We start from the raw sequence: 22201 nt of genomic DNA, 5'->3' as shown, positions 1-22201 counted from the left end.
AGGAAAAAAGATATATGGGATGATAGTGCAGGTAGATTATGTGCTAGGTCACTTCAGTCATGTCCAACTCTCTGCAGCCCTATGGACTGCAGCCTGCCAGGCTCCTCTGTCCATGGGATTTTCCAGACAGGAATATTGGAGTTGGTTGCCATGCCCTTCTCCAGGGGTTCTTCTGGACCCAGGGATCGATCAGTAGGTAGATTATATGTAAACACTAAGCCATTTTATATAAGTAACTTGAGCATCTGCAGATTTTGGTATCCATGGTGGGGAGAGAGTCCTGGAGCCAGTCCTCCATGAATACTGAGGGATGAATATATATAAATATTTATGTGTGTGTGAGTATGTGTAAGTGTGTGTGAGTATGTTTAAGTGTGTGTATATATATGTATATATATATATATATTTTTTTGCCCTCCCTGATTAGATGACTTTCCAGAATCTACAGGAGTAAAGCGAATTGTTCAAGCCTTGAATGCCAACATCTGGTCCAATGTAGTGATGAAGAATGGTAAGTAACTTGGGACTAAACCTCCTAAGGACTTTTTTCCTCCTGTTCTAAGTTTTAAATTATTCAGATATATGTGGAAGCATTAGGATTACATGAAATCTGTATATTTGTTCCATTTTAAAGTCCCCAGTTGAAGGGAAGGCCAAAATAAACATTTCTAAGAATTTAAAGTATATGTTTAGTCGTTAACAAGAATTTGGAACTTACGTTTAATATGCTTGGCCTTGTCTTTGGCTTTGAGAAATAGCCCCAAAGTTGTAAAGCATGAATTCTGTCCTTAGAGAGCTCATAGTCCAGCAGAGGAATCAAAGTGTGTACTTTTAAAATGCTAGGTAACTGTGCAAGGCAGTCTTTGATGAGTACAGAATGCCTGATACAAGCAGCAGAGGCAGAGGGGCCAGAGGTGTGGCCTTTATTTATTGTGGGCCTGAGTATAGAGAGTTTCAAGATGAAAGCAGGTCTTAACAGTTGTCTTCACGGGATGGTCAAGATTTGGGTTGGTGAAGTGAGAGTGGCAAACAGTGGAGGGAGCATGTCTTCAAGAATAATGGTTGTATCTTTTAGGGTTTCTCAGAAACTCTTGCCTACCAGTTGGACCTAGCTTAGGGGAGAGAGGCCTGTATTTGAGGCAGGAGAATCTGAGCTTTTTCCTATAGGAAGTGATGAGTCATTATGAGACTACTTAACAAGTGGTGCAAAGAAGTTGGCACCTTTGAAAGGTTGATGTTGTGGTGGGTTTGGCAGCTGAAGCAGGTAGAGGTAGAGCCTGAAGTCAGGAGACCAGGCCCCCGTGGCCGCAGCTCAGTAGCCACAGGGCGAGAAGCTGAATCTGAAGTGCAATTTGAAGCCAACAGGCTAGTTTGGTACACTAGCCTCTTATTGTCTGTATTAGTTTGCTCAAGGCTGCAGTAACAAAGTTCAACCAGCTGGAGTCTTAGAACAACAGACATTTATTGTCTCACAGTTCTAGATGCCAGAGGTCCAAAATCAAGGTGTCAGCAGGGGCTGTGTTGCCTTTGAAGGTGCCAGGGAGGTATCTGCCCCGCTGTCTCTTCTGGCTTCTGGTGGTGTAATTCCAGTCTTCACATGTATTCTCCCTGTTTGCTGGTCTCTGTCCCTGTCTTCTTTATATAAGGATAATAGTCATAATGAATTAAGAGCCCACCCTACCCCAACATGATTTCATCTTTACTAATTATATTTGCAAATAAGGTAACAATCGGAGGTATGAGAGGTTAGAACTTCACCATATAATTTGTAGCGGGGTGTAGTTCAACCTATAACATATTTCTGTAGGAATCACTGCCCGTGTAGTGTTTTTCTTTTTTGTAGCTCTTGGCTGCCCCAACAAGTATGTTATGCTATGTGCAACACTGCAGAAAAGAATGAGAAAAATCATGTTTAAGTGACCTTATCCCATATTCCCTGAGATAAAGGAAAATCGGTTTTATAAAAACAGAGATATTTCATCTCAGTTTTCTTTTGACACTTGAGAGTAAAGTGAGGAGGGGGCTTTTGAGCTTGCCTGAGATCTAATTTAAGCCATACATCATGAGAGAACTTGCTTCTGGCATAGAAAGGTATTCCTTCCTCCCCTTTCCTTCTCCTTCCTCCGTTTCACTTAATTTTTTTCTGGCGGAAAATCTAATGGGTCTATTATGTTGAATTCCAAAGATATTAGACTTTATTCTGTTGCAGAAGCAATCAAGTTAAGGCCATGATAGTTCTTAAAAAAATAGATTTCAGCCTATGTTGTCATCTCCCTGTTACCAAAACAGACTCCAGTCAAGGCTTGGTTCTCATTCATTCATTCAGCAAATCCTTCTTGAAAATTTATCATGGTGAACCATTGCTATAGACTGTCATCACTATGAAAATACACTTAAGGTACAGTACATAAACTGGATCAGTGTGGAATATAGTTACATTCGGTGGTGCTTTTTATATTCATGAGAAATATTTTCAGGAGAGCTTGTTCAGTTTCAATCACTTTTTGAAAAATCTGTCCCCAAGTTTACACATTAAATAAGTCCTGCAGGCTTCCCAGGTGGTGCTAGTGGTAAAGAACCCAGCTACCAACCAGGAGACTCAAGAGACACAGGTTCAATCCCTGGATCAGGAAGATCCCCTGGAGAAGGTCATGGCAACCCATTCCAGTATTCTTGCCTGGTGAATCCCACGGATAGAGGAGCCTGGCAGGCTACAGTCCATGGGGTTGCAAAGAGTCAGACATGACTGAAGTAACTTAGCACGCATGCATGTCTTATAATTCACATTTATAGCTATAAATTTAGAAGCTGGACTGAACACACTTTATTACTTTGGAATTATGGTCAAAGGTATTTTCTGGAAAACAAAATATGCTTTTCAGACATTAAACAATACTCTTAAGAAAACTGCAAAGCCAAGAGGCACACTGGATTTCTCACAGTCTTTGCCTTGAAGCATCATTTCTTTATTTTTTTTCTCTGCAGTAAGTGATATATTGGTTTGCTGTTAACCAAATCTCAAATATTGCTGTTAGCTTAATTCCATTTTTAAGAGGATCTTGACCTACATGGTGTGAAGGAGACTTAACTCTCTTCCTTCTCGAAGGAGCCCAAGGTATGGAAATACAGTGACATTTAGAGGCAGCCCACGTTTTAGGAGGCGTGGAGAACGTCCTTGTGTAACCCACATCTTAGATTAGAGACAGAACTCTGTGTGAGTGTGTGGTGGGGGTCGTGTTCCTGTTCAGGGTTGCCCTACCTCCCGTGCTCTCTGCAGGTCCTTGCTTTGCTGGTGGGCTGAGTAAACCGAGCCTGCCTCCCAGCAGGCTGTTCTTGAATCCTGCCAGCAGGTGCTCAGGCTGCTTTGTTTATTTGCAGGTGTCCATCTTTTCTACTTCTTTTTTCTCTTTCATTTCCCCCTTTTCCTCTTTCTCTCCTTTTTTTTTTCTCTTTCTTTTAAACAATTGTGGTTAAATGTACATAGCATGAGAGTTACCATGTGAACCATTTTTAAGTATACAGTTCAGAGGCATTGAATACGTTCAGATTGTTGTGCAGCCAACGCTACTCAAAGCTTTTAAACCCCCCAAAATTTTACATCAGGAAGTTAGTTGACAAAATAAAGAAAGGTATTGGAGGTGTTCTTTTTTTGTGTCTTTCTGCTGGAAATTCAACCAAGGTTTTTTACACAGGGTTTTATTTATTTATGTATTTAAAATTTATTTATTTTAATTGGAGGCTAATTACTTTACAGTATTGTAGTGGTTTTTGCCATACATTGACATGAATCAGCCACAGGTATACATGTGTTCCCCATTCCTGAACCCCCCTCCCACCTCCCTCCCCATCCCATCCCTCTGGGTCATCCCAGTGCACCAGCCCTGAGCGCCCTGTCTCATGCATTGAACCTGGGCTGGCGATCTGTTTCACATATGATAATATACATGTTTCAATGTTATTCTCTCAGATCATCCCACCCTTGCCTTCTCCCACAGAGTCCAAAAGACTGTTCTATACATCTTTTATACAGGATTTTAGAGAACAGTAGGAGAGGTAGCATACCTAATTCATTCTAAGGCCAGGTTAAAATGATCCAAATCCCTAAAAATAGTACCAGTAAAGAAAATCATTAGAGGCCATCTCCTCTATGAACATAGATGCCATGATTTTAACCAAAATACTAGCAACCCTAGCCCGAAATACATAAAAAGAATATAACATGACCTAGTTGAGTTATTCCAAGAACCTAAGATTCTTTAATATAAGAAAAAGCTACTTAAATCACCACATGAGCAGGTTATGGGGGTATCATATCATTATGGCAGTTAATGAAAAATGCATTTAAAATTTTCAACATTTGTACAGAGGGAGGAAAGAAAGAAACTGTGAACAAATCAGAAGTGGACTCTTGTGGCAGAAATGGACAATGTGTAATATAGTATATACCACACTGAGTGTAACACAGGGAGAGGTGGAGTGGTGCCACTTCTCACTCTCAGGACACTGATGACTAGTTTTTATGTTGTTGTTTTCATTGGAAAAATTACTGTAATCACAGTTGATTCTTTGGGATTATTACCTTGCCAGGTATATAATCTCAGTTAATTATTTTGAAATATGTATTATCTATTTATTTGTCAAGCAATAATGGATCATTGAGGTTATGTCATATTGGTCTTTAATTTCGAGTCAGTAAAGTGTCAGTTTGAAAACCTTTTAAAAATGCATTTTAAATGTGCTCAGCTTGGGAAAAACGTTTCCAATTCTAATAAGGACTGTGAAAATTTAGCTGTTACGGCAAATATCCCTGAAAACATACAGATCTGACTAGGGTTTCATTTCTTTGCAGTTTATTGGCCACTAGGCATTCAAAAGTCAAACACTCAATCTGAAAATCCACTTAATTAAAAACTTAGACATGAATAACTGTCTTCCTGCCTTCCACCAAAATAAAGTGAATGTGTTTTCCTCAATGGGACTTCCTGATTGAAATGAACGGCAAGCTCAATTCTTTGCTTATTGCAAGTCTGAACAACTTACCCTGCTATAGGAGGTAGCCTCGTAAGTTTTTGCCCCTAGTCTTTTCCTTAAAAGTTAATAATATAGAAGATGGTTCCTTGGGACTCTAGTTTCACCATCTTTGTGGCCTGCTGGTTTTGCAAATAAGGTTGTTATTCCTTGCCTCAACAACTTGTCTCTTGATTTATTAATCTGTCATGCCATGAGCATTATGAGCTTGGACTTGGTAAAAAGTTTTGGCCTGCCAGCCTGGAACCTTGGGGCTCATAGACAGCTGGCATGGGTTGAGAAATTTTCAGGTAAGGCCCTAACAGCTTCCAGGACCACTTGTCTTGAGACTCTTCCCTTCAGAATTCCCCAAAGCAACACTGTCTGCCACAGGGCTTGGCAGTTGAAGCAAGAAACTGACATCTGGTCTGTACAATAGGGTAAATAGAAAAAGTAAAGTTAATGATAACTTAGAAGTATGAGATTAACAGATACAAACCACATAAAACAATAAGGATTTACTGTATAGCAAAGGGAGCTACATTCACTATATTATAATAGTCTATAATGGAAAATAATCTGAATATATATATGTGAAACTGAATCACTTTGCTGTACACTTGAAACTAACACAGTATTGTATATCAGTTATGTGAAGTGAAAGTTGCTCAGTCATGTCCAGCTGTTCGTGACCCATGGAGTGTATAGTCCATGGAATTCTCCAGGCCAGAAGACTGAAGTGGGTAGCCTTTCCCTTCTCCAGGGGATCTTCCCAACCCAGGGATCGGACCCAGGTCTCCCACATTGCAGGCAGATTCTTTACCAGCTGAGCCACAAGGGAAGCCCAAGAATACTGGAGTGGGTAGCCTGTCCCTTCTGCAGCAGATCTTCCCAGCCCAGGAATCAAACCGGGGTCTCCTGCATTGCAGGCAGATTCTTTACCAACTGAGCTATCAGGGAAATCAACTATACTTGAACTACTAAAAAAAAAAAAGAGGGATATATTGTGCAGCTGGAAACACACACACACATTAATGAGAAACAACCAAAGAAAAGATAAATTGAACTTCATCAAAATTAAAAAACTTTTGTAATTCAAAGTACACTTAGGAAAGTGTCCTCTGAATGGTGGAAAGTATCTGTAAACCGTACATTTATCTGATAAGGATCTAGTTGTTCAGTCAGTCAGTCATGTCTGACTCTGTGACTCCATGGACTGTAGCACACCAGGCTTCCCTGCCCTTCACTATCTCCTGGAGTTTGATCAAACTCATGTCTGTTAAGTCGATGATGCCACCTAACTTATCTCATCCGCTGTTGCCCCGTTCTCCTCCTGCCCTCCATCTTTCCCAACATCAGTGTCTTTTCCAGTGAGTTGGCTCTTTGCATCAGGTGACCAAAGATTTGGAGCTTCAGTATCAGTTCTTCCAGTGAATATTTACGGTTAATTTCCTTTAGGATTGACTGGTTTAATCTCCTTCCTGTCCAAGGGACTCTCAAGAGTCTTCAGCACCATAGTTTAAAAGCATCAATTCTTTGGTGCTCAGCCATCTTTATGGTTCAGCTCTCACATCTCTACATGATTTCTGGAAAGACCATAGCTTTGACTATATGGACCTTTGTTGGCAAAATAATGTCTTTGCTTTTAATATGTTGTCTAGGTTTGTCATAGGTTTTCTTCCAAGGAGCAAGCACCTTTAATTTCATGGCTGCTGTCACCATCTGCCGTGATTTTGGAGCCCAAGATTCTGTTACAGTTTCCATTTTTACCTCATCTATTTGCCATGAAGTGATGGGACCAGATGCCATGATCTTAGTTTTTTGAATGTTGAGTTTTAAGCCAGCTTTTTTACCCTCCTTCACCTTCATCAAGAGGCTCTTTAGTTCCCCTTCGCTTTCTGCCATTGGGGTTGTGTCATCTGCATATCTCGAGGTTATTGATATTTCTACCAGCAGTCTTGATTCCAGCTTATGATTCATCCAGCCCGGCATTTTGCGTAATGTACTCTGCATATAAGTTAAATAAACAGGTGACAGTATACAGCCTTGACATACTCCTTTCCCAATTTTGAACCAGTCCATTGTTCCATGTCTGGTTCTGACTTTTGCTTCTTGACCTGCATACAGGTTTCTCAGGAGGCAGGTAAGGTAGTCTGGTGTTCTAATCTCTTTAACAGCTAATGCTGCTGCTGCTGCTGCTGCTGCTGCTAAGTCGCTTCAGTCGTGTCCAACTCTGTACGACCCCACAGACGGCAGCCCACCAGGCTCCCCCGTCCCTGGGATTCTCCAGGCAAGAACACTGGAGTGGGTTGCCATGTCCTTCTCCAATGCATGAAAGGGAAAAGTGAAAGTGAAGTCGCTCAGTCGTGTCCGACTCTAGCGACCCCATGGACTGCAGCCTACCAGGCTCCTCTGTCCATGGGATTTTCTAGGCAAAAGTACTGGAGTGGGGTGCCATTGCCTTCTCCAAACAGCTAATGTTAGTAGTTCTCAAACTTTGCTGCATATTATAATTAGCTGGGGATAATCACCTGGAGAAGATGTTTTAAATCTCTATGCCTAGGCCTCACCCCACAACAGTTAATGCAGAATCTCCAAAAATTTTCCACAATTTGTTGTGATTGACACAGTCAAAGGCTTCAGTGTAGCCAATGAAGCAGATGTTTTTCTGGAATTCCCTTGTTTTTTCTATGGTCCAACAGATGTTAGCAATTTGACCTCTGGTTCCTCTGCCTTTTCTAAATCCACCTTGTACATCTGAAGGTTCTTGGTTCATGTATTGTTGAAGCCTGTCATGAAGGAGCACTACCTTGCTTGCATGGTGAAATAAGTGGAACTGTGCCATTGTTTGAACATTCTTTGGCATTTCCCTTCTTTGGAATCAGAATGAAAACTGACCTTTTCCAGTCTTGTAGCCACTGCTAAGTTTTCCAAATCCAGTTTTCCTATTGAATGCAGCAGTTTAACAACATCATCTTTTAGGATTTGAAATAGCTGGGATTTGATCACCTCCACTAGCTTTGTTCATAGTAATGCTTCCTAAGACCCACTTGACTTCACACTGCAAGATGTCTAGCTCTAGGTGAGTGACCACACCATTGTGGTTTTCTGGGTCACTAAGACCTTTTTTGTACGGTTCTTCTGTGTATTCTTGCCACTTCTTCTTAATATCTTCTGCTTCTGTTAGGTCCATGGCATTTCTGTCTTTATTATGCCCATCTTTGCATGGAATGTAGTACTTAGAATGTATAAAGAAATCTTATAGCTGAATAATGAAAAGACAGTGCAATTTTTAAAATGGTGAAGGAGTTGAATAGACATTTTTCCAAAGAAGGTACACAAATGGCCAGTAAGCACATGAAAAGATGCTTACCATTATTAATCATCAGGGCAGTCACAACCACATGAGATGCAGCTTCATTCCCACCAGGTTAGCTGTGATCTAAGGAGACACTAAGAAGCGTTAGTGAGGGTGTGAAGGGATTAGAACCCTTACACACTGATGAGGAGACTGTAAAATGGGCTGTAGCCACTTTGAAACAGTAGTAGTTTCTCAGAAAAGTAAGCCATATGACCCAGCAGTTCCACTCATAGGTATTTTACCCAAGAGAATTGAAAACATATGTCCACAAAAAAACTTGTACACAGATGTTTCTAGCAGCAATATTCATAATTGCAAAAAAAAAGTGGAAACAAATGCTGAATTGGAAATAACTGCTGAAAACAACATCCATATGATAGAATATTATTCAACCATAAAAAGAAATGAAGCATGGATGCATGCTACAACGTGGACGAACCTCAAAAACATCATGCTAAATGAAAAAAGCCAGACACAAAGGCCACATATTTTAACAGTTCCACTTAAGTGAAGTGTTCAGAATAGTTAAATTCATAGAGATAGAAAGTAGGTTAGTGGCTCCCAGGGGCAGGGAGGGGTGGTTTGGGGCGTGAGATTTCTTTTTTGGAGTGATGAAAGTGTTTTAGAATTATATAATGATGGTGGGTACACAACTTTGTAAACACACTAAAACCCATCAAATTCCATACTTTAAAGAAGTTGAATGTTATGTATATGTAAGCGATACCTCAGTAAGAAGGAGGAAAGGGAAGGCTGGAAGGAGAAAGGAAACAAGGAAGCAAGTCAGGAAGGAAATAGTACTGATAATGATGATGGTACTGTTAGAAGGATGTTGGTCGGAGAAGGCAGTGTGATGGTAACCGTACTAATGAGCTGCTGATATACATACATTACCTTATTTAATCACAGTATTCAAAAGAGTTAGGCTTAAAGAGGTCAAGTAATTTCCCCAAGGTCATATGTCATCAGTTCTCAAACTTGTGTGCACACTGGAATCACTTGGGGAACTTTAAAAAGTACTGATGCCTGAATCTCATTCTTGGAGATTCTGCATTAACTGTTGTGGCCTATGCATAGAGATTTAAAACATCTTCTCCAGGTAATTATCCCCAGGTAATTATAACATGCAGTAAAGTTTGAGAACCACTAATATTAGCTGTGAAATAGCAAAGCCTCTGATTTGAACTTAGATCTTTATAATTTTGAAGTCTCATGCATGTAACTGCTGTAACGTATAGCCTTATAAATTACTATATTTTAATGAAATTTTTCCAAAGAGTCTGGTGACAGTGTCCTGTCTGAACATTTCTATGTAGCTGTGTGACCTTATGTGGCTCTCATTCTGTCTAGGCTTTATTTTTAATCTGGAAAAGGAGGTTGGTCTCCATCCATGGCTCTGGCTGTACAGTGAGATCACCTGGGAAGCTTTTACGACCTGTGCTGTCTGGGTCTCACCCAGACCATTTATCTTAGAAGGGAGGGGTGGCTACAGTGTTTTTTAAGTGCCTCAGGAATTCAGATAGGCAATTTTGTTGAGAACCACTGACATAGATGATAGTCCTCTAATTCTAACTTGTAAGAGTCTGTGCTTAATCCACAGGAGTAAACTCGGCACTTTGAAAGCTATTAGCCCCTTGACTGATTTGCTTTCTCCCATTTATGAGTTGTGCAGTACTCACAGGTCACTCCTCTGACTTACAAAGCCGGAGGACAGAGACAGGACTCTGCCCAGGGTAGAGTCACCTAGAGGCAAAGGTGAGCACAGTGGGCCCTGGCCTCTGTACGTCCTTGGTACCTGTTTCTAATGTGACAAGATCTTCTTGAGACCAGGGAGAAATAACACAGCCTTTATAAGTAGCTACCTGTCTGGGGCACCGTTGAGACCTTAGGTGTGGCTAGATCATACGAGTTTGTCTTCTGTCAACCTCAGATTTCTCACTGCTTCATAATTTTAAGACCCAGTTTCAAGTGTCTGTTCATTCATTCAGAAAAATACTTTTTTTTTTTTTTTTCTGTCTGGGCTGGGTCTTCATTGCTTTGCGCAGACTTTCTCTAGTTGTGGCCGGTAAGGGCTACGCTTCATTGTGCTGCACAAGCTTCTCATTGTAGCGGCTTCTCTTGTCGTAGAGCACAGTCTCTAGGCATGTGGGCTTCAGTAGTAGCTGCTCATGGACTCGAGACCGCGGGCTCAGTATCATGGTACATGGGTTTAGTTGCTCCCAGCATGTGGAATCTTCCTGGACCAGAGATCAAACCCATGTCCCTGTTATTGGCAGGCAGATTCTTATCCACTGCACCACCAGGCAAGTCCAAATAATATTTATCAAGTGGTTACTATGTGCCAGGCATTGATCTCTGTGGTTGGGATGCATCAGTGAACAAAACAGACAGAAGTTTCTGTCCTTGTGGAGTTTTCGTTCTAGTGGGACACATTAGCCAGTAGACAATACACCTAATTAGTAAGTTGTACAATATACTAGAAGATGATAAGTGATAATGAAAGAAAAATACAGCAGGGTTAAGGATGTTGAGATAGTTGGGTAGATTGCAGTATTAAATAGGTGTAGGTCTTAAGGTTGATCTTCAGAGCTTGAGATCTGAGGATGGAGATGAGGTATTTGCCATGTGGTATCTGGGAGAATAGCTTAGCAGGCAGAGTGGATAGCTACAGTAGAGGCCCTGAAGAGAATCCATGCCTGATGTGTTTGAAGACTATCGAGGACTGCACTGTGGCTGAGGAGGGAGCACAGTCAGGGGATAATGAAGGGTCTCACAGGCCATGATAGTAACTTTTGTATTTGCTTAGAGGCAGCCAGGGACTTTGGCAGGTCTTTTGCTGAGTAGAAGAGTAACATGATCTGACGTGAGGTCTGAAAAGAGCACTCGGGCTGCTTTGTGAAGAGACGGTGGAGGGGAGGAGGAGCCAAGGTGATCTCATAGGAGGTGATTGCAGTATTCCAGGTGAGAGAGAGCGGTGACACAGACCAGAGTTGTAGCAATGGAAGGAGTGAGGAAAGGTCAAATTCCGGATCTGTTTTGTGGTCGTGCCAGCTTGATTTCCTGATGGTTTGGATGTGAGGGATGAGCAAGAGAGGACAGTCAAGGAGGACCCCAGGATGCAGGCCTGAGCAGTCAGAGGAAGAGGATGCCATTAGCAGCAGTAAGGAAGCTGCAGGTGAAGCCGACTTTGAGGGGCAAGGGGCATATCAGTGGTTTCCTTTTGGACGTGTTAACTTTTGAAATGGATGCTAGACTTCCAAGTGGAGATATCAAGTAGCCAGTTGGCTAGATGCATGGAGAGGCACATGCATAGCATTTAAAACCTTGAGCCTACATGAGATCGCCAGGTGAGTAAGTGTAGTAAATAAAGAGGACCAAGGACTCAGCACAGGGACATTCCAACAGGAGGAGGATGGGGAGAAGAGAAAGAACCAGCCAGGGACACAGAGAGAGTGACAGGGGCCTGGAAGCACAGTGGAGGGCTGTCAAGGTGGAGGGGGTGGTCAGCCGCGCCAGAGGCTGTTCACGGGTCAAGGAAGATGAGAACTGGCCTTCAGATTTAGCAATGTGGAGATCATCAGTGGCCTTGAGAACAGTTTTGGTGAAGTAGTCTTAGGAGAGATAGGGAGGAGAGGAATTGGAAATGGTGACTGAAAACCGCTCTTGAAAATTTTTTTTTTTTTTGCAGGAAAAAGGAACAAAGAAATAGGTGGGTGCTAGTGAGAAGGGTGTGGTTTTCTTTTATTATTTTTCTTGAGAATGAGATCAAGAGCAGCATGTTCATAGGCTGAAGGGAATGAGCTTGTAAAAGTGAGAAAACTGTTGGAGGAGGAGGAGAAGGGAGGGGTGCTAGAAGGCTGTCCTTGAGTAGGTGAGAGAGGGCGGGCTCTAGTTGGGGAGTGAAGAGGTTGGCCGTGGATGGGAGGGGAAAGTAGATCTGTGCAGAGGCAGAATGGAGTATGTGGGCACAGATGTTGCTGGGTGGGGAGATGTGGCAAGGAGATCTGTGGAAATTTCTTTTGATGGCCTCTGTTTTCTCAGTGAAGTAAGAAGCCAGGTTATCATCTGAGGACAGAAGGAGGTTGCATTAGGATTTGAGGAGAGAGAAGAAAATGTGAAAGTTATCTAGGAGAATGAGAGAGTAGATGATCCTAGGGATGTAAGATATGATGCTAAAAATAAATGACTGCCAGACAGCACGAAGGGGCCCGCTTGAAATTTGGTGTGATACGTTTAAAGTGAAGACAGGCACAGGCGGCATGAGTGTGTGTGTGTGCCTGTGGGGGTGGAGTCGAGGGGTGGGTCTTTTCCCTGGCTGCCTTCAGGTACACGGGTACAGCCATGGAATCAGCCGTTTAGCTTTTACCAAGCAAGGATAATCATGGTAAGAGAGAAGAAAGGGCTTCCCTGGTAGCTCAGAGGTTAAAGCGTCTGCCTGCAATGCAGGAGACCAGGGTTCGATTCCTGAGTTGGGAAGATCCCCTGGAGAAGGAAATGGCAACCCACTCCAGTACTCTTGCCTAGAACATCCCATGGATGGAGGAGCCTGCTAGGCCCCAGTCCATGGGGTCGCAAAGAGTCGGACACTGCTGAGCGACTTCACTTTACTTCACTTCATAAGAGAATGAGTATAATGATTGATCATGGAATTTAAGCTGGGTAAGAAAGGGAGAGAGAAAATCAGGGCGGAGAGGATCAGGGAAAAGGTGATAGTTTTGAGGTCCCAGTGAAGCTGAAGGATAATTGGCTTGGGCTACTATAAGGGAGTGGGGATAATAAGCTGGGAAAATAAGCAGTGACCAGCAAATGAGATGCATGAAATTGAGATGACAGAGGGGTTGTAATTGATAATAATAAGATCTTAGGCTATGACCATGGGACTCTTTGACTGAAATAGGTCAAGGACAACATCTGTAAAATGAAACTTTAATGAACCAAGAGTCAAGTTCTTAGAAGGACTATCAGTATGTATTGGAGAAAAGGACAGTGAGCCAGTAATTAAAATTGTAATGAAATAAGGGGAATGGTTGGATAATATGTTGGATGATGGTAGCAAAGTATCAGATGCTTAGCCTTCAAATATAGACTGTGAGAGTATTGGTAAGGTTTTATATTCAGAGGCAGTTTTAGAAGTAATTTAATGCAGTGGGAGTAGGGGAATGTATACTAGATATGACACACATCTTCTCCAGGTGTTTGCCTGGCTCCCGTCGATAATCATTTTAACTAGTAAGCCCATGTTACCCAGTTGATTGATAGGTGACATATCTCTCGAATGCATTTAGATAGAAAACTGATAGGAACGTTTGAGCTAGTCTGTTCTATCCAGTACAGGTATGGTTTCTATAGCATCCCTGTCCGATGATTATCCACCATTTTTGGTTGAATGCTTCTAATAATAGTTACTTCAGTATTTTATCAAGCAGTATTCCTAGAAGCAGTAAATTGCATAGAAAAGTCAGAGAACAGGCCTGTTAATTCTCAGAAGATATAATATCTTAGTCTGGTAGTTTGGGGAAAGGATATTTTACTTTGTGACATAGAGCTGAGAACAGTGGTGAAAATTTTCTCTCTAATGTATTTTCTCCACATCTCCCTATTTACTGGCTTTCATTTTGATCACTCTTCTTCCTTGTCCTCCTCGGAGGTGAAGAAAGTTCCAGTGGAAATGATTTAGCTCAGAGCTGTTGAAATGATCAAGGGGATGGGAAGAATGGAGATTGTCTAAAGTAATGAGTTTGGAAAAACCAAAACTGAGAAGGGATTTAATTGGAATATGTAGTGTAGGGTATGCCTAGGACTTGATTTCCCAAAGCCTAGGAGGTAATTTGTGGAGTATATTCCACTAAGAGATGATCCAGGCAGAAAAGAGAAATGATTCTAAAAGGACTGCAGTGAATTCTTTTGAATGACAGTTGTGCCTGATTCAAGTTAGGAAGGCACTTGGCCTAAACTTTTAAGACTTTTTCCTTTGGAGAACAATCATTTACTTCCCAATATTTTTCTATGCAGTATTTTTTTCTATCAAGTCTTGTACTGGCTGTACAGATTGCATATTGTTGAACTTTATAAAATTTAATAAGGGACATCGTTTTGTTTCGTATGCTAGTGTATATGAATTAGCCAGGGGAAGCATTTAGAACATAGAATCGCTATGCATGCCTCTGGCGTGATGTGTTCCTTTCATAGATGCGGAAAAACGAGGCCCTAGGGAAGAGAGGTGACTTGCCCACATCCCCACAGTGAATCAGTAGCTAAGGTGCGACAAGAGGGCAGGTCTCCTGACCCAGGAGCGTTGTGTGTTTTTCCATTACTGTGTGTGTGTGTGTGTGTGTGTGTCTCTGTGTGTGTGTTATTTGCTCAGTCATGTCCGACTAGGTTGGGAATTCTCCAGCAAGAGTACTGGAGTGGGTTTCCACTCCCTTCCCCAGGGGATCACAGTGTGTGGATCACAGTATTGGCTGGTGAGAGAAATGAACACAGAGGAGTTAAATAATTTACCCAGGCTGCATGGGAAATTATTGGCAGAGTCAGATGAGATCATTCCCACAGAACTCTCTCAAGCTGAGGCGTTCTGCTGCCATGAGTAAGATTTTTAATGAGACAGGCAGGAAGTAATGATCATACCTGAGTTTTTGGACCTTTTTTAGTGACTGCATTTTAAATAAATCCTTTTAAAAAGGTTGTCTGATGTGGTGTTGATACTAACTTTATCCCATTGTTCTGCACTTAATCCAAAACACCGGTAAGGCTTCTGGATAGTTACTGTAATAACTATCTTGTTATGCCTAATGAAAGATAGTTTATTTTAAATTTTTAAATAATAATTTTAAAATTATTTCACTTCAGAGTCACCATGGATTATTCTCTTTAGTTTGAGTTAAGGTTTATTTGTACATAATAGGTGCTCTCTTATTGTAATTTGTTACTTAATTTCACATTGTAAAAGGAAACAGGTTAAATTATAGTACTGCAGTTCAGTTCAGTTCAGTCACTCAGTCGTGTCGGACTCTTTGCAACCCCATGAATTACAGCACGCCAGGCCTCCCTGTCCATCACCAACTCCCGGAGTTCACTCAGACTCGTGTCCATTGAGTCGGTGATGCCATCCAGCCATCTCATCCTCTGTCGTCCCCTTCTCCTCCTGTCCCCAATCCCTCCCAGCATCAGGGTCTTTTCCAGTGAGTCAACTCTTCGCATGAGTTGTAGACAAATTGTTATTCTAGAGAGAGATTTATAAATCTTCTTGATATAGAGGTAAAATTTCTGGGCTAATTTATAATAACCTGGTTTCATATTCTCGGCCCTACCAATGTCTTGTTTCATAAGTGAAAGCTTCATACTTTTAAAGAAATTTTTATTCATTTTAAATTGAAGGATAATTGCTTTACAACTGGTCGATTGTGTTGACTTCTGCCGTACATCAACATGAATCAGCCATAGGGATACATATGTCCCCTCTCTCTTGAACCTCACTCCCGCCCCTCCATCCCCGACCCCCCGCCACATTGTTACAGAGCCCCAGTTTGAGTTTCCTGAGTCATATGACAAATTCCCACTGGCTATCTGTTTTACATGGGGTAGTATATATAATTTATTTTTTATATATAAAACACAGATATGCATATAATGTATAAGCATAGATATAGTGCATCTGTGATATTAATAGTTCAGTGAGGAGGGTATATCATAATTAGGAAACAGATGTCTAGAAAGGCCCTGAGGGGGCGTGTCTTTGTACCCAGTTCCTGGCACAGAGCTCCAAATAATACAATAAATTAATATTTGGGTTTTGTCCTGGCTCCTGAAATAACTCCAGAGCAGTCAAGGTGAAAATAGTATCTTCTGTGAATTCAATAACAGACCCCTTTAAACCACACTGGAGTTTATGTTAATAGAATGACTTTTGGAAAGCCCCTGAGAATGGGAGACTGATTATCAGGGGAACCAGCCACATGATTAGATGGTTGGAACTTTTGACCCCACCCCCAACCTCTGAGTTGGGGAGGACGGCTAGAGGTTGTTAATCACCAATGGTCAATGATTTAATCAGTCATTTACTTCCAGTCAAATTGTAAGCAATGCAATTTGGAGTTTCCATATTGGTTAACACATTGAGGTGCTGGGAGGGTGGCATGCCTGGATACCTTGCTCTATGCATCTCTTCCATCTGGGTGTTCCTGAGCTATATTCTTTTATAATGAATTGGTGATCTAGTAGGTAAACTGTTTTCCTGAGTTCTGTGAGGCATTCTAGCAAATTATCAAAGCTGAGGAGGGGTTGATGAGGAACCGAGCCCTTGGAGCAGGGAGTTCTACACTGTCTATGGAGAGTAGTGTCAGAATTGCATTAAATTGTAGGATATGTAGTTGGTGTCCTCCAAGAACTGGAGAATTGCTTGGTGTGGGGAAAAAACCACACATCTGATGTCAGAAGTGTTGGTTATAAGTAGAGAAGTAAACAAGTTTTTCCTTCAGGGGCCATGATGAAAACAGCTGAGAAACAGTGAGCTGAAGGGTCAGGTGGTACATACTAAGCTCTTAGTTCAGTTCAGTCACTCAGTCGTGCCCGACTCTTTGTGACCCCATGGACTGCAGCATGCCAGGCCTCCCTGTCCATCACCAACTCCCAGAGTTCACTCAAACTCATTCCATTGAGTCAGTGATGCCATCCAACCATCTCATCCTCTGTTGTCCCCTTTTCTTCCCACCTTCTATCTTGCCCAGCATCGGGGTCTTTTCCAATGAGTCAGTTCTTTGCATCAGGTGGCCAAAGTATTGTAGTTTTAGCATCAGTCCTTCCAACGAATATTCAGGACTGATCTCCTTTAGGATTGGCAGATGGGATCTCCTTGCAGTCCAAGGGACTCTCAAGAGTCTTCTCCAACACCACGGTTCAAAACAATCAATTCTTCGGTGCTCAGCTTTCTTTATATTCCAACTCTCAAACCCATACATGACTACTGGAAAAACCATAGCTTTGACTAGACAGACCTTTGTTGACAAAATAATGTTTCTGCTTTTTAATATGCTGTCCTTGGAGGAAATTCCCAGATGTCGCTGTGTTCACTGTAGAGAGGTCAGAGTTTCCACTGTATGCATTAAAGCCTTCAAATGGTGTGCAAATGAAATGGATAGAAATGCCTGTACACCTCAGTAGGGTTTTTTAGATGTCTGTATCTACATTAATTTGCTCACCTTGTATAATCTTCCCTGTACTGTCTTCCCGTCCATTTACTCTACCTGAAAATTGATTTAAGAAAAGGCATGTCAATAAAATCTCGGCTGCCTACTTGAGTTACCCTCAGCTCCTGTGAGAGCCAGCTTGTGGCTATGGAGACTTAGCATTTGGGGTTTTTTATAATTGGATAATGTCCTCTTGTTATGAAAGAGAAACTGATGAGGGCCAGTGCTTTATGCCAAATGTGACAGGTTTTTAAAGTTGATTCCCCTCACTCCCACCTCCCTTTTTGGTCTCCGGTGTAGCTGTCTTCACTTTCCATTTGCCTGGTGTACAAGGAGACCTGGTGACAGACACCTTTGTTATCTTTGGATGATCAAGGCGTCTTGCAACGTGAAGTGTTAGTCACTCAGTCATGTCCGACTCTGCAACCCCATGGACTATAGCCCACCAGGCTCCTCTGTCCATAGAATTCTCCAGGCAAGAATACTGAAGTGGTTGCCATTTCCTTCTCCAGAGGATCTTCCTGACCCAAGGATTGAACCTGGGTCTCCTGCATCACAGGCAGATTATTTACTCTTAAGACTTGGTTTTAAAATCCAGGAAAAGAAGATGGCTAGTAGAGGCCTACGGAGAAGGCAGTGGCACCCCACTCTAGTACTCTTGCCTGGAAAATCCCATGGACAGAGGAGCCTGGTGGGCTGCAGTCCACGGGGTCGCTAAGAGTTGGACACGACTGAGTGACTTCACTTTCACTTTTCACTTTCACGCAAAGGAGAAGGAAATGGCAACCCACTCCAGTGTTCTTGCCTGGAGAATCCCAGGGACGGGGGAGCCTGGTGGGCTGCAGTCCATGGGGTCGCACAGAGTCAGACACGACTGAAGCGACTTAGCAGCAGCAGCAGTAGAGGCCTGATGAGCTGTGTTTTGCTTCAGGTGAAGCTGTCGCTTGTTGTTTTGCATAGGAATGCACGTTGTGTGTAGTGTCCTTGGTTCGAGTGTCAGGTTAATGTTACCCCCAACCCCTGCCCCCCAGTCGCAGGCTTTGTCACCTGACCACTGGTACCACAGAGGATTTAGTTGGCTCTTGGGTGTTCAGTGGGTTTTTGTTTGTTTGTTTTTATTTTTTACAAATACTACCACTGAGGGATAGGCTAGGAGGGGAAATTCTGTGATCTTTTACTGTTCCTAATCAGTGAAGGAGGGATTAGACTAAATAAATACTACAGGGTTGTAACAGTGCTCCCAGTGGTAAGCAGTAATTGTGGAGATTGGATTTCAGAAGCTCTGAAAATTTACCTTCAGTTTATTATAATATTGACTATCCAGTGATACAAGTAGGTAAAGATTAAGTGGAATTTTAATGTTAGAAACAATTCTTTCATATGGTTTTCTGTGTTTTCCCATTATAAATGAAAAGATTGGTCATCTATTAATGTATGTTCTCCAGAATGTACTTGGTAACAAGATACCATGGCAGAAATCCCAGTCCATTTTTAAGGCATCCTTTGCAGCTGATGTAGAGCAGTATCAGTAACGGAGTACCAAAAGATAAGGTCTCTCTGGCTACCCGATTCCTGGGTTACTCTCCTGAGAAAGCAGACGGCTAGTACCTTTAATATAATTTTTTTCTAAAAGTTGAAAAAAATGATGATTAAATAAAAAATTGAATTTAATGTTACAGAAAACAAAATAACATCAAAGTAGTGAATGGAAGAATGGTTAATGAAGAGGATTCTAATGGGGTCTGTCTCTGCCTGGGTGGTTTTGGGAAAATGGCATCATGGACTCCACTTTCCTAACCTCTAGGATAGAGTAGAATTATATCGACGTAATATTCTATGAAACTGAGTTCCTTGAGACAGGATGAGTTGTTCCTCTTTTTTTATTCCAGCACCTAATATTGTGGGACTGAAAAAAAAATGATTTGAATAATCTGTCAGTACTCTCACTGTGAATATTGTGGTCAAAAATAAAATGTGTTATATTAATACATTGATTTTTAGGTAGAATGCATAATTTGGTGGAGAAGATTGTGTTGTAAGAGCAAAAGGGGAAGGAAGAATTGTGACAAATTAGAGAAGATAGAAGGCAGTAAATGTATGAGTAAAATAATGAGATTTTGTTTTTAAAAAATCACCCCCAAAATTGTCCATAGGCAAATAAATGATGGGAAATCTCTTCAGATGAGTCACCGTGAAGGCACTGCAGGCCTCCTTCTGTGGCCCCCTTGCAAAACATTTTTATAGTCATTCTTCGGAATTATTTTTAGAGCTGGTTATGAGCCACATAAGAAAAGTCGTCTTTTTGTTTGTTTCATTTGCTCTCATTCATCCCCACACTTGGTTTTGAATATTTTTTTGTTTCTACTTGATTCTAAACCTTCCGTTGAGGAATTTCAAGAGTGTGCTTTAGGCTCTGGAGAAGGGACTCACGGTAGAACCACTTTTGGAATTAGTTTAAAGCTTTCCTTTACAACCTTGGAAAAAACAGTACTCATTCTGATATTTAATTTGGTTGATTAAGAATTTGTGTGTATACATAAACAGGAAAAAAAGAACAGGAGGGCATATGCTGAAGTTAACTGGCATCTTTGGTTATTTAGTTTTCTTCCTATGCTTTTCTCTATTTTACAAATTTTCTACAAAGAACATATTTTCAATCAGGAAAAAAGGCAAAAAAATATAGTGTGGTTATTTTCTGGTCACATTTATTACATGTTCAAGTTTTGGCAGAGACAGTTCTTCACTTGTGAGCATGTGTCACAAGTGTCAGAGATCGACTTTTCTGAATTCGGAGCTGGTGATGGAACCAGATTTAGTGCTTAAGCCTATTTTTCTGAAGATGTGCTGTCTTTAATAATATACTTTATAATTTTACCCTTTTTAAGCAGTAGTTTAGAAAAAGAGAATAAGTCAATTCTGATTCTTTTGTGATTTTAAGAACATGTCATTTCCATTTTTTAAAGCAGAAGTGGAATGTGAGATAAAAGTATACGCTTACTTTCCTAATACTAGGGAAATCATTTTGGATGAAGTACTGTATTTGCATAACAGTTTTTATGCAAATAATATGGTATGTTTAAAAAAATTATTAAAAAACATACCTCGTCTCTGTATAAATTGAGATATCTTAGTTGTGGTTATGGTAAATTTGATCATCTTATCACACAGGTAGAAAAAAAAATACTTTGTGGGGAGAGAAAGGGGATGTAAAGAAGACTTAAAATACAGGAAAACTTGAACTTTGTATAACGAGATGATGCCAAATAATTGGTGCTTTAAAGAAATAAAAGCTGGGGATTTCCCTGGTGGTCCAGTGGTTAAGACTGTGCTTCCAGTGCAGGAGGTGCAGGTTTGATCCCTGGGCAAGGAACTAAGATCCCACGTGCCACGTGATACAGCCAAAAAATAAAGAAGAAAAGCTAAAATATGCACACAGAAAATATATAACATATCATCTAAGACATTTTGGGGGTGCAGTCATGGAAATTCAAATATTGTGAGCAATACACATAAATCTGAAGTAAAACCTTCTGTCATACTTGCAGCCTCTGTCTAACAGCATGTCAGGCTGTCAGCGGGTTTCTCCACATCCCCCCTGTAGGCTTAGCACTGTGCTTTGGGCTATGCAAGGTGGAAGAACCCTGAACTCCTGTCTCTGTCTGCACGGAGTTTCTAATATAGTTTAGAACAGCAGGTAGACTCAAGGTAGGTGTTTATGCTATCACAGTAAGGACAACAAGGCAGATGGGACTGAGGAGCAGAAACCATTTAGAGAAGTTTCCCAGAGCAGGGAGAGGTGGTTTGTGATGCTGACAGGATATAAAGATTGACGCCAAAGTGCTTTTATTACTTTTCCATTGAAAAATCCTTACAAGAAATGACTTAAAACCTGAGCATTTTAGGCCCAAATTTCCTGTCCTAATTAGATTTTTATCAGTGGTTCTTAATTCAAGGTAGTTTTGCCCCCACCCTGGGGACATCTGGTAGTGCCATAGGTATTTGGTAGTATAGGTGGGGATGTACAGGACGCCCCCGTACATGCTCAAATGTCAGAAGTGGTGAGTTTGAGAAACCCTTGTCTACATATCCTTGAAGGCACAGTGAAGGGACCCTGGGGCTAACCACCTGTTTGCCACGGGTTTTATGTGACCAGTGTCTCCAGGAGTTACGGGGGCTGGGCTAGGATATGTTAGTGAGAGGCACTGAAGCGGTGTATAATTAATTATTCAGTTCTCAGCTGTTCATCTTATTTCAGTTGAAATCAGCCTAAACCAGGGATATAATAAAGGATTACAGACAAAAGAGAACTATATGTGAATAAAAGGATATCTTTTTGCACTTGATCCAAGTTTGTGTCATCATATTCAATGTTTGTATTGTCATATTCAGTATTTGTATGTTAAGCATTTAATGTCTCTTTGCTCTTTATATGATACCTTTGGGCTTAATGGAAATTAATTAGGATGGAAATTTTTTTTTTTTCTTTTCTTTTCTTTTTTTTTTTTTATTCCTTTATTTCTCATGTGTTCCCCATCGTGGACCCTCCTCCCTCCTCCCTCCCCATACCATCCCTCTGGGTCGTCCCAGTGCACCAGCCCCAAGCATCCAGCATCGTGCATTGAACCTGGACTGGCATCTCGTTTCATAC

At 41.3% G+C, this 22201-nt stretch overlaps 1 protein-coding gene across 3 annotated transcripts in view; it reads left to right on the top strand.

Moving 5' to 3' along the window:
• AAGAB (alpha and gamma adaptin binding protein) overlaps nucleotides 1–22201 on the top strand; it is a 74541-nt gene that overhangs the window by 35752 nt on the left and 16588 nt on the right. For all 3 annotated transcript variants that reach the window (XM_070377338.1, XM_070377337.1, XM_005893293.3), the window contains exon 5: nucleotides 428–511. In XM_070377338.1, the coding sequence (XP_070233439.1) occupies nucleotides 428–511 (84 nt within the window). The remainder of the gene's footprint in view (nucleotides 1–427; nucleotides 512–22201) is intronic.

The sequence above is a fragment of the Bos mutus genome, chromosome 10 (genome assembly GCF_027580195.1).
Source record: "Bos mutus isolate GX-2022 chromosome 10, NWIPB_WYAK_1.1, whole genome shotgun sequence".
Taxonomy (NCBI): domain Eukaryota; kingdom Metazoa; phylum Chordata; class Mammalia; order Artiodactyla; family Bovidae; genus Bos; species Bos mutus.
This window is presented reverse-complemented; position numbering and strand designations above follow the sequence as displayed.